Genomic DNA, 13804 nt, shown 5'->3' with positions numbered 1-13804 from the left:
ATTATCTACTGAAATAGTAAAGGCCTGGAACAAACTTCCCGCAGACCCAGCAGCGAATCCACAGCAACAGCGTTCAAACATGCCCGGGACAAGCACACACCCATCCCAAGACAAAACACAGAAACAGAACAAGGGCAGACCAGAGGGACCAAGAGGTCTTTTCCTGCCGTTATATGTCCCTGCTTCCCTATATGTGCTTGTGTACACCATGGTTCTTAAGTTACCTGAGGGAACTGGGGCCACCCAGACCCCAAGAGGGCAGCTAAGGCCTCTGCCCAAACAGGCAGCGCAGCAGCATGAAGCTACCGCCAAGGGCCCGCCCGTCCCCCGTGTGCAGTTTATGTGGTGTATTCTTTCTTTCGGGGGCCACGAACCGGGAGGGGCCGCGCACGCGAGCCCCCCACCCAGGCCCCCCACTTCCCCAATGGGGCTACCAGAAGGATCCCCCCCCCAATATAGGGGGGGGGCAACAGCCAACGGCCTCCCCGCCGGACCCGAAGCCCCCAAACCGTTCCCCGAGCCTCCGATGAGGCTCCCAAAATGGCGACCGCAACACGCGGCCGCCTTATACCGAGTGGGGTGGGGGTGGGGGCCTCACGCAGGACTCCTGCCGCAAGCCCGTTGCTGCCCAAGACTCCTTGAAGCTGGGCAGACCGCCAGGACGAGCAGTGCCCCCAAGCCTCGAACGAGGCCGAAATGACGGCCGCCTCCACGCGGCCGCCGAAAGGCTCCAAGAGCAGACAGCCGAGTGTCTGCTCTCGGGTTGGGTCCGGGGCGAAAAGGCCTGCTTCCAGGCCTGCTGCCCTTAAATAGGGCCAGCAGGCCCCGCCCGGACCCAACGTCATGCCCAGCCACGTGGGCTAAGCAATCCCGGCCGAAATCTCGCCTCGCGAGATTTCGGCCGAAACCAAGATGGCGGCCGCCATAGGAAGGGTCCGAGTCTGCCCGGCCCTTCCGCAAAAGCGCCGTGAGGCCGGTAAGTCAGCCGGCGATATTCCCACATAATCACATGAGTTTCAGTTTGTCTGTAACCAAGAAATATTTACTAGCAAACCAAAAATTTGGGAGGTGCTTTATCAACTAGAGTGCGATAAGAAAGTGGAGATTTCTGTTCTGTCATGAAGTTATTGCCTTCTCCCTAAACTGAGATTATATGGAAAGATGTGTTTTATTTTTTTGGGAACATCTATATTTATTCGATGTTGTCCCAGTTATTAGACAGTCATTTAGACTTTCAGACTGAATTGTGTGGCAGCTGAACCTATAATAAATTGAATTTGAAGACAAAATTAATTTTAGAAATTGACACATGGTTTACGAATATTTTACATGATCCTGATACAGCATCATTCTCTAAAAGACAGATACTTCTTTTCTATCTAAACTTTATATTGATATTATTTCATTTATTTATTTATCAAATTTATTCATGCCATTCTCAAAGTAATTCTGAGTGAAATAACCAACTTAATGTTATTTCATGAGGAAAATTCTGGATTTAGATTGGCATCAATTTAAAAACTGACTTATATCATATCCTTTTATGTTTAATGTAAATATTCTGCATTTTTAAAATTTTTGAGAACTGCACATTAATCAATACATAGACATTGAGATAGGCTAAGGGCAAAGCTTTTTTCTTCTTTCTTGTAGCTCTTGTGTTTAATGCCAGCCTCAGAACTATAATTTAAGCTTATAACTTTTAAGTTTCAAGTACAGCAGATTAATAAATGGCCCAATTGGCATTTTGAGGTTCCATCAGGCTGAAATAATTGTTGCCTGTGCTGGTGTTTAGCAGTTAAAAGAGACCATGGAAATCAACCGTTTGATTCTCAATTTCATACTATGCCATACAATCAATTCTTTTTAGTCAGACTGTCTCTAGATTTACTTCTGAGCCATAGTAAAATGAGGAAGCTTTCATTAATCTTTCAGATGCTTCATATTAATGACAAGGCTCTTGCATGAACAATGTAACAGCAATTAAAAAGCCCATTAATCTGCATTACAGCTATTAAAGATGCATGTCATTAAAGGGTATGGAGTTTGATTCATTTTAGCACCCCCCCAAAAAATGGAGCAATTATGGTCTGGCAATGCACTTTGTCATCAAATTAGGTTGGGGTTTTCCAGCAAATGGCTTTGCAGCATTTAGCTCCTTTCCTATTTTATTATTCATGACTGAAATGTGGAAGTCAAGACCTTTGAAATTACTTTACCTTCTTGTGGAGTGGAGATGTTCAAGGCATGTGAGCTCTCTGTACAGCCTGCCAAAGTGCAAGCCGTTAGGGTTACAGCATAGTTTGCAAAGGGACGCAAACCTGTCAGCAGACCTGCAACAGAAGGAATCCATGCTGAGTGTACAATAGGCAAAGGTAGCATGCAGATATATAATTCAATTCAATTCAATTCAATTCATTAGATTTGTATGCCGCCCCTCTCCAAAGACTCGGGGCGGCTCACAACAATAATAAAAACAATATTCCAGCGAAAACAAACCTAATATTAAAAAGCACATAAAACCCTATCATATTTAAAAAAGCAAACAACACATATTTGGAATACTGTGTTCAGTTCTGGAGACCTCACCTACAAAAAGATATTGACAAAATTGAACGGGTCCAAAGACGGGCTACAAGAATGGTGGAAGGTCTTAAGCATAATACGTATCAGGAAAGACTTAATGAACTCAATCTGTATAGTCTGGAGGACAGAAGGAAAAGGGGAGACATGATCGAAACATTTAAATATGTTAAAGGGTTAAATAAGATTCAGGAGGGAAGTGTTTTTAATAGGAAAGTGAACACAAGAACAATGGGACACAATCTGAAGTTAGTTGGGGAAAAGATCAAAAGCAACGTGAGGAAATATTATTTCACTGAAAGAGTAGTAGATCCTTGGAACAAACTTCCAGCAGACGTGGTCGGTAAATCCACAGTAACTGAATTTAAACATGCCTGGGATAAACATATATCCATCCTAAGATAAAATACAGGAAATAGTATAAGGACAGACAAGATGGACCATGAGGTCTTTTTCTGCCGTCAGTCTTCTATGTTTCTATGTTTCTCTATATATATATACCCAAACATAAATATAAAAAGCCTGGGGGAAAGGTGTCTCAACTCCCCCATGCCTGGCAGTATAGATGGGTCTTGAGTAATTTACGAAAGATAAGGAGTGTGGAGGCAGTTCTAATCTCCGGGGGGAGTTGATTTCAGAGGGCCGGGGCTGCCACAGAGAAGGCTCTTCCCCTGGGGCCCGCCAAACGACATTGTTTGGTCAACGGGACCCGGAGAAGGCCAACTCTGTGGGACCTTATTGGTCGCTGGGATTCGTGCAGTAGCAGGCGGTTCCGGAGGTATCATAAAATAATTTAGCCCAACAGTGAGTCTAATTCCACTTTTATCCTATAGAAATGCATTGTTATTCAGATACAGGTTGTAAGAACTGTTTTCAGCATTATGGCTATCCAGTCTAATAACAGAGTTGGACGCGATCTTGCAGGGTCATCTAGTCCAACCCTGCCTAAGTAGTAAAACCTTCCACCTGTCTCTACCTAGGATTGAACTCACAACTTCCTGACTGTGAGGCAAGAGCTTTGCCTCTAGGCCACAGCACTTGTGGTGGAACCCTGTCTTTGAATTTTAATTTTAAACAGGTTTGTAGTGAGTTACTCTATTAATGTTTGATGTTGTATTTTATTATTTTGTATTCAGTCTCCTTGTAAATTTGTAACTTAAGATACTACTAATATTATTATTTATCTATTTGAAAACGATGAAGAAATAAGTCTAAATATGCAATATGAAACTAGATTATGTCCAGTGCTTCAGCCTTAACGTCCTTGACTTATGACAACAATGGATGCCAGAATTTAGGTTCCCAAGTTAGGAATTTGTTACATGAGTTTTGACCCATTTTATGACTTTTCTTGTCACATTTATTAAGTGAGTCACTGCAATTGCTAAATTAGTAGCACGATTGTTAAGTGAATCTGGCTTCCCCATGGACTTTGCTTGTCAGGTCACAAAATGTAATCACATGATCCTGGAACATTGCAACTGTCATAAATATGAACCAGTTGTCAAGTAGAATGCTACCTCTACTTACAAACTTAATTTGTTCCGTGACCAGGTTCTTAAGTAGAAAGGTTTGTAAGAAGAAGCAATTTTTCCCATAGGAATCAATGTAAAAGCAAATAATGTGTGCGATTGGGGAAAATACATGGAGGATGGAGGCCCTTTATCCTCCCAGGAGATTCCTAGACAGGCACCAGGGAGGCTTCTCCCCACCTTTTCCAGCCCTGTTTCCTCCCAGGAGATTCCTAGAGATGCCCCACAGAGGCATCTCCCCGCCTTTTCTGCATTAATTACAGTTTTGGAGGCTCAGTTTTGTAAGTGGAAAATGGTTCTTGAGAAGAGACAAAAAAATCTTGAACACCCGGTTCTTATCTAGAAAAGTTCGTAAGTAGAGGCATTTGTACGTAGAGGTACCACTGTATCGAACTGTAAATCACGTGAACATCAAGATGCTGAAATAATCATGTGTGAAAAATGGTCATAAGTCACTTTTTTCATACCATGGTCACTTTGAACAGTCACTAAGTGAACTGCTATAAGTCGAGGACTATTTGTATTAATTAGCCAATGCACTGTGAGTAAAAATTGTGCCTTGCTATTTATATCTTGTAGTTCTTTAAAATACACAGCATCTAGTCACATGATAAGACATTAATTGTGTGATTGCAATTAACAAGGACATTTTTCTAAATACCAGCCACAGGAAAATATGAACAAGCTTTTTTCACTAGCACAAAGCTTCATTTAATGGTATTTTTTCTCCAAAATATTTTGGCTCTGTTCTTTGCTAAACCATCCCCGAAACTTGCAAGTATCAGATGCCAGAAATTCTGATGGATGACTGAAAAAGTGTTTATGATCCAGTTTTGAAGTTTCAGTGGCTATCCCACACTGTAATTCACCCACATCTGTGACTGTTTGCAGCATCACAGGACCACAATTTATGAGTGATTTTTTAAAAAAATGTCATGGTGACCAATGGATTTGCTTAATGGCCATGTTGATTCTGCACTTAATAACTGTGTTGGCACAGTGGTTAGATTGCAGTATTGCAGGCTGACTCTGCCACCTGCCAGCAGTTTGATCCTGTCTGGCTCAGGTTGACTCAGTCTTCTATCCTTGTGAGGTTGGTAAAATGAGAACCCAGATTGTTAAGGGCAATATGTTAATGTTGTAAACTATCCAGAGAGTGCTGTAAAGCTCCATGGAGTGATATATAATTGCTGTTGAGATTGTTTTAAAATACTGAAAAAGGCCATATTGTCAGGCAGGTCACATGGGTGAATAACTATTGTAGCCTTACAACCATAATGTCTACATTAGAGTTGTAAGTTGAGGACTACCCGCAATTCATTTTGTCAAACAAGCCATTGTACCTGAAGATTTCATTTATATTTCCAATACATTTTTCTAAACAGTGTTATCAAATGCATGGATAGTTTTTTGTTCTATTTGTCTACGGAGAGGGGCGGCATACAAATCTAATAGATAGATAGATAGATAGATAGATAGATAGATAGATAGATAGATAGATAGATAGATAGATAGATAGATGATAGATAGATAGATAGATAGATAGATAGATAGATAGATAGATAGATAGATAGATAGATAAAGTTTTGAATCAAGAAATATTTCTGAGATTTTGGGGGACTTGTGATGCAAATCATATCATCTCTTTTGAAAAGATATTCTCCAAATATTCTGGGGGTAATTTCATGATTTGTATTTAAATATAGTCAGAAATGTCTAGAGGAACAAGGAACTAAGGCTGCTACACTACTGTCATCTATCCTTGTATAAGGCTAGAATGAATTTAAATAACCAATAAATACAAAAAAATGTTAAGCTAAGAGAGGTTAACATAAATTTTACATGGTCACCATGATGTAAAAAGGATGTTGAAACTCTAGAAAGAGTGCAGAGAAGAGCAACGAAGATGATTAGGGAACTATTAGCGGCCTAAAACATATGAAGAATGGTTGCAGGAACTGGGTATGTCTAGCTTAATGAAAAGAAGGACTAGGTGAGACATGATAAACAGTGTTCCAATATCTCCAGGATTGCCACAAAGAAGAGGGAGTCAATCTATTCTCCAAAGCACCTGAGTGTAGGACAAGACTCAATGCATGTAAACTAATCAAGGAGAGAAGCAACTTAGAACTAAGGAGAAAATTCCTGACTGTTAGAACAATTTATCAGTGGAACAGCTTGCCTCCAGAAGTTGTGAATGGTCCAACACTGGAAGTTTTTAAGAAGATGTTGGATAACCATTTGTCTGAAGTATGTATAGTCTCCTGCCCAAATAGGGGGTTGGACTATAAGACCTCCAAAGTCCCTTCCAACTCTGTTGTTAATATTATTAAATTGTTGCATGAAATAAGTAATTAGAGATTGGAAGGTGGTTGTTTAAATACGTAAGTCATAGTAGTAAATTTATGTAGCATAGGACTGCACTGTTTATTCAAGATGACCAATGAATACATTTTTCATCAAGGGATATTTATTACTTTTAACTTCCAAATATTCATTCTGCAATTCTTATAAAAGCTGATAGGATTTAGACTTCCAAATAATGTGTTCATATTCTTAGACTGTACATATAGAAAAAGAATTCCTTATAATCTATTTAAATGGGCATACAGTACTTATAATCGAACGGTATTGTAAGACACTGTATTATATCACAGAATGCAAAAACAGTTGGGTCACTGTGATTGGGTCACTTGCCTATTTGATTCCTGGGGGAAAAGTTAACATGGATCTCAGATTTTAGCTGAACAGAACCAAACAGATTTGATGGTAGCAAAATACGGGTTGCCTTCCCCATTATCAATTATGAAAATGTAAAATGGGACCTTGCAATTATTTTACCCTCACCTGAACTATGGTTAAATAAGGTCCAGGAGGGAAGTGTTTTTAATAGGAAAGTGAACACAAGAACAAGGGGACACAATCTGAAGTTAGTTGGGGGAAAGATCAAAAGCAACATGAGAAAATATTATTTTACTGAAAGAGTAGTAGATTCTCGGAACAAACTTCCAGCAGACGTGGTAGATAAATCCACAGTAACTGAATTTAAACATGCCTGGGATAAACATATATCCATCCTAAGATAAAATACAGAAAATAGTATAAGGGCAGACTAGATGGACCATGAGGTCTTTTTCTGCCGTCAGACTTCTATGTTTCTATGACTTCACGATTTCAATGCTATCAATTATTCAAAATAACAAGTCACTGATATAATTTATCTACATTCCAAATCATTCTTTTGTTCCAGATGAAACTTTGTTTACAACAAAACCAGCAGATCTTACAAGGAATGAGATATCATCCTAGATAGGGGATCTACTGCAAAAAAAGTTACAGAAGTATTTCAGTGGTAAAAGGTTGGATATTCTCTCTCACACACAACCTCCCCCTTTTCTGCAACTCTCAAAAGCCCCTTCTAATCAAAACGGACATAATTAATTAGTGTGGTTTCTCCATACTTTTATGAAACAAAAGAAACAAACATGGTTTTTAAAATATCTCACTTTTTTTTTAAAAAAAATGTAGAATTCTTCTTCCCCTTAAAATAAAATAGGGAGACCAGAAAATCCTGGTTTGAGGCTTTACCCTTGTTTGTGATATACATTACACCTGGCATCACATATTCCCACAGGACCCACACAAATGAAAAGGTTTAATAGCCTTCAGGTTGCCTGTGTATGCAATGGATTCTCTGGCCCTACAAGACTTACATGTATTGAGGGATCTATTCAGATCTGTTAGGAGACTATACATAATAATTAAACCAATAAGAAGAATTAGAGATTAAAATCAGAGTTTTATTTTATATTCTAATAGTGTAATTTGTTTCCTGAAAATGAACTTATTTTAGTAGCTACTACCAAATAATATAATAGCCTTTCTTTCTTTCCCTCCCTCCCTTCTTTCCTTTTCCTCTCCTCTCTTTCCCTCCCTTTTCCTTCCTTCCTTCCTTCACCTCAGATAAAACCTCAAGGTTTGTCTTTCTAAGCAGATATTAAATATTACTATTGTTAATCCTGAATACAATATAATTGAATAATTGTAATCATAATAATAATTGAATACTGCCTATTTCAATAAAACTGAAAACTTGCTTTGGTAATCAAGAGAGAATCATTGTTGGCTGTGAGTTCATTTTGCTGCACACTCTTCATTTTACATCCACATTTAACAAATGACATTATTCAGTTTCATGGGGTCATTGTGTCAAAATGTCTGTGTTATATCTGTAATTTATTTTCAAAGGTTTCTGTCATTGTGGTTAAAAAGAGGTGCCTTCAACTGACTTACTATCCATAATCTACCATGTAATTTTTTAAAAAAAGACTCAATTTTTGGTATTAATTAGTTAAAAACAGAGTGAAAGAACTGCCCTGCCTCTTGGTTTGTTGCATGCTGAGTCAAATATATGTAATTGGCCCTTTAAACAAAGACAAACAAAAATTAGACAGTAGGGGGAAAATCCTTTAGGTCTTATTTTTTATGTTTATTCCTAGGTAAGAATTGGCATTTGATAAATTATGTAAATTATATTTGACAGATAATTGCTTCAGAAGTCATACTTTTTAAAAAAGTATCACAGATAAAATTTTGTTTGGGGTAATTAAATCTTGGCCCCCTGGCCAATAAATGTGAGATATGGCTGTGATTTGAATTTGTTTGATTGCTTTTTAATATATTGGCTTTAATATATTTTAGCTTATGTAGCTTTTAATTAATTAGATTTGTCTTTGCATTTACTGTTTTATATGTGAGCCGCCCCGAGTCTTCAGAGTAAGGCAGCATACTACTACTACTACCACTACTACTACTAATAATAATAATAATGATGATGATGATGATGACGACAACGATAAGGAGAAGGAGAAGCAGAGGAGGAGGAGGAGGAAGAAGAAGAAGAAGCATTTCCATATATTCTACTTTTAATCCAAAGGCCTTCCACTTTTGATCATCTTAAACTTCATTCAATTATAATGCAAATACTATACAAAATACAACTCAGGGTATCTCCATGCACATTGCCAGTGAGTTCCAACATATGGGCTTTTCTGGGTAGGCTGAGGCAACATAGAATGGGTCACAGTATTCAGGGATATATCTCAGAATTCACCCAGCTCCTATAACTGATGGATAATTATGCTTTATAGTGAAATTTTATGGTGAGTTGGTTTTCTCAAAGTTGCTATAACATCACTCTTAGAATATTTTCAAAGCAATGTATAATTAAGTTTGCACCATTGTAAATTAGCACATGTGTGATACCTCAATGATGATGGTAGTGGGGGATGCCTTTACGTGCAGGATAGGCAGGCGCTGAGTATAAATTTCAGTGACTGACTGGAGTGCTAAGCAAATGAGGAAGTAATGAGAGCAGAACAGCCAGTTCTTTAATTGAATTAAAAGCTGGGGTGACACGAATGCAGACACCTGTCCAATTACAGACAGGGCAAGGTGTTTACCATTGCTGTACAAGTGATTTGAAGATGACAGAAATCTTTCCGCCCACAGATTAACATAATGAAGGAGAACCGATTACAGCAGAAGCTAGCCAAACAGCTTGGTTGGCAGCTGAGAGAAAGGGGGAAAATGTAGCTTACTAAACTATAGAGAAGAAAAATGTATATATATCACGTTTTTTTTGCTGAATTTTAAAATTAAGGGAGACTAGAATAGCACTATTTTGGGCTTGTTCTGGCCTCATCAGCTAGCCATACCCTTACTGGGATTTGATCCTGCAGCTTCTGCCTTGTAGGGCAGAGAATTAACCTCTAGGCCACAGGATCTGATCCCTTCAGCTTTGTACCAGGGAAGAATGTTTTTTTCTGTTGGATCACACTGGTATATTGAAGGAGCGCAGAGCCTAGAGGCAAAAAGGAAGCTGTGACGCTCCTTCAATATACTATGGTGATCTGGCAGAAAAAACATATAACCCTTCCCTGGTACAAGGCTGAAGGGATCAGATCCTGTGGCCTAGAGGTTAATTATCTGCCTTACAAGGCAGAAACGGCAGGATCAAATCCCAGTAAGGGTATGGTTAGCTGATGAGGCCAGAGCAAGGCCGAAATAGTGCTATCCTAGTCTCCCTTAATTTTAAAATTCAGCAAAAAATATGTGACACATACAGAATATAGTTGATCGCACAGACTAACTACAAGCATAGGCACAATGCTGTGGCACAGATGATCCGCTGGAACTTGTGCCAGAACTCCCATCTACCAGTGGCAAAGAACTGGTGGGATCATAAACTCGAAAAAGGGGTTGAAAATGAGCCAGCAAAACTACTGTAAGACTTCCGACTACAGACTGACCAAATCTTGGAACATAATACACCAGACATTATGATTGTGGAGAAAAAGAATGTATGGATCATCAACATCGCAATCCCAGGAGACAGCAAAATTGAGGAGAAGCAGCTGGAGAAATTTGCAAAATACGAAGATCTGAAAATCGAGCTGCAACAATTCTGGCATCAGCCAGTGAATATGGTCCCAGTGGGTGCAGTGCCGAAGGATCTGGAATTGACAAAAATCTCCATCTGTCAATTGAAAAAGGCCACTTTACTGGGGTCGGTACACATAATTTGCCACTGCATCACGCAGTCTTAGGTGCTTGGGAAGTGCCGACTGGTGATGAAATATGAAATCCAACATAGTGATCTCATTTGCTGGGTTTGTATTGTTGATAACAACAACAACAACAATCTCTTGTAACCATTCTGATTTATGGATATTCTATCTATGGATATTCTCAGTAATCCAGGTCATGGTTGTCCCAAATGTGCTTTTTCCAGAGGCGACTGGACTTTCTTGTTTTGACAACAGATAAAGAACAGAACAATAAGCAAAGCAATGTTGCCATTCCATCCATTGCAGGAACATATGAAAAGTTTAGGGAGACCATTAGTGACCTTTTTAAACCCGCGAATACACTAAGGCAAAAACGTGTCCACCCTGAGGATAAAACACCCAGACATAATGGATTTGCAGCTGGCTGAAGCATAGACATTAGAGAGTTATTGTTAATTGTGAGTATTCTGAGCGGAGACAGGTTACAAGCGGTGTGCCACAAGGCTCTGTTCTGGATCCTATTCTTTTTAATATGTTTGTGAGTGACATAGGGGAAGGTTTGGTAGGGAAGGTTTGCCTATTTGCCGATGACTCTAAAGTGTGCAATAGGGTTGATATTCCTGGAGGCGTCTGTAATATGGTAAATGATTTAGATTTACTAGATAAATGGTCAAAGCAATGGAAACTGCAGTTTAATGTTTCCAAATGTAAAATAATGCACTTGGGAAAAAGAAATCCTCAATCTGAGTATTGTATTGGCAGTTCTGTGTTAGCAAAAAATTCAGAAGAGAAGGATTTAGGGGTAGTGATTTCTGACAATCTCAAAATGGGTAAACAGTGCGGTCAGGCAGTAGGGAAAGCAAGTAGGATGCTTGGCTGCATAGCTAGAGGTATAACAAACAGGAAGAGGGAGATTATGATCCTGCTATATAGAGCGCTGGTGAGACCACATTTGGAATACTGTGTTCAGTTCTGGAGACCTCACCTACAAAAAGATATTGACAAAATTGAACGGGTCCAAAGACGGGCTACAAGAATGGTGGAAGGTCTTAAGCATAAAACATATCAGGAAAGACTTCATGAACTCAATCTGTATAGTCTGGAGGACAGAAGGAAAAGGGGGGAACATGATCGAAACATTTAAACATGTTAAAGGGTTAAATAAGGTTCAGGAGGGAAGTGTTTTTAATAGGAAAGTGAAAAGTCCAGAGACAAGGCTAGGTAAAGACGGTTCCTTTATTCAGCTCTTAAAAGGTAAGTGACAGTCAGCGGAATACCGTCTGCTCTACCTGGGGAGAAACCGCTCTTTTTATACATTTGCGGCTCCCGCCAAAAGAGAGCAGCCCGCGTCTGAGCCAATCAGGCGCGACTTCCTGTTTCCCGCTCAGACAGCGTTTCCATACGTGAACCAACTATTTACAAGGATACAACACCCCTCCCTCCTTAGTCAGAATACATCAATCATAAAAGCCACGTGACGAAATCCTCCAATCTGCTCGGTCTTCGCAGGGCTCGCTCTGACCTGCGCAGTTCATTTGAGTCCTCGCTTCCAACGGTGGAGGTCGGTTCGCCTGCACTTCCCCAGTGCGGCTGGGGCCTGGTTTGGGCTCCGGCCCACTGAGTCGATCGGGCAGGCACAACACCGACCTCTGAGGATGAAGATGGTTCGGCGTCGCTGGAGGATCCTTCCTGACTCAATAAGTCCATTTGAATGTCCATTAAAGCGGGTTGTGCGTTACAGTCTATTAGAGTGGGAGAGTGTTTTAGCGGTTTGCTCAGGGGAGGTTTCAATGCGCTTTCGTACATGGTCAATGTGCCGCTTCCACATTCGACCATCATCCAATTTTACAATGTATGTTTTAGGAGCAGTTTGTTGTACAATTGTTCCCTTCATCCAATTCAAACCCCCATCAAAATTCTTTGCAAAAACACTTTGACCCAAACACATTTGTCTTTCAGGGTTCACATACATAGGATTATGAGTACAAAACCTTGGGTGTAACCTATCCAGTGGGGATCTCAGTTTCCTTCCCATTAGTATTTCAGCAGGGCTTACATGTGTGTGGGAATTTGGTGTAATATGTTGTGTTAACAAAAATTGGTCCAGATGCTGTTGTACATCTCCAGGGCCTGACCTGCGCAATGCCTCTTTTGCAACCCGAACGTATCGTTCTGCCAAACCATTAGCCCAGGGCGAGTAAGGCGAGATGAGAGCATGTCTGACCCTCAAGTTATCTAAAAATAATTCAAATTGCTTGGCTGTCAATTGGGGTCCATTGTCTGACACTAAGATGTCAGGACAGCCATGGGTGGCAAACAAATGGCGCAGAACCTTAATGGTGGCACTCGTGGTTATATTATTCATTGCAATGATTTCCACCCACTTGGAAAATGCATCTACCACTATTAAGAAATATTGTGACCCCACTGGCCCTGCAAAATCAATATGGACTCTGGACCAAGGCCCTGCAGGTTGTTCCCACTCTGCTGGAGTTGTTTTGGGGGGGTTAGGCCGCGACTCTTGGCATGGATCACACTTGGCTACCCACTTTTCAATATCAGTATCCAGACCTGGCCACCATAAGTGCCCCCTAGCTAGGCCCTTCATCCTGACAATACCAGGGTGGCCCACATGTAACATTGTGAGTACTTTGGTCTTTAGACTTTCAGGAATGATTACTCTATCACCCCACAACAGGCAACCTTTAACATATGACAATTCCAATCTTTTGGTTTTAAAATCACTTAAATCAGATTCTACAGAGTCATTCTGCCACCCCTTAAGTACACAGTTTACCACCTTTTTTAGAATTGGGTCTTGCTGCGTGTGCGCAGCCACCTCCCTTGCTGTTGTTAGCGGGTTATCTTCGAGCTCTATCATTAAAACATCAGCAGATGGGGCAGGGTCCTCAACTAGCTCTGCCATTGGGCACCTACTGAGACCATCTGCGTGGTTGATGGTTTTACCCCCTTTGTGAATGAGCTCGTACTGGTATCCAGAGAGGAACAAAGCCCACCTGATTAATCTTGGAGACATAAATGGGGGAGTTGGTTTGTTGGGGGCTAAGAGGCCTAGTAATGGCTTGTGGTCAGTAACCAATTCAAAACTCCTGCCAAAGA

The 13804-nt window shown here is 40.3% G+C and overlaps 1 protein-coding gene across 1 annotated transcript in view; it reads right to left on the bottom strand.

Moving 5' to 3' along the window:
- USH2A (usherin) overlaps positions 1 to 13804 on the bottom strand; it is a 584211-nt gene that overhangs the window by 324025 nt on the left and 246382 nt on the right. Inside the window, exon 32 of the mRNA XM_070728574.1 lies at positions 2220 to 2333. Coding sequence (XP_070584675.1) covers positions 2220 to 2333 — 114 coding nt within the window. The remainder of the gene's footprint in view (positions 1 to 2219; positions 2334 to 13804) is intronic.

The sequence above is a fragment of the Erythrolamprus reginae genome, chromosome 1 (genome assembly GCF_031021105.1).
Source record: "Erythrolamprus reginae isolate rEryReg1 chromosome 1, rEryReg1.hap1, whole genome shotgun sequence".
NCBI classification, from domain to species: Eukaryota; Metazoa; Chordata; class Lepidosauria; order Squamata; family Dipsadidae; genus Erythrolamprus; species Erythrolamprus reginae.
The sequence above is the reverse complement of the archived record's forward strand: the minus strand, read 5'-3'. Positions and strand labels throughout refer to the sequence as shown.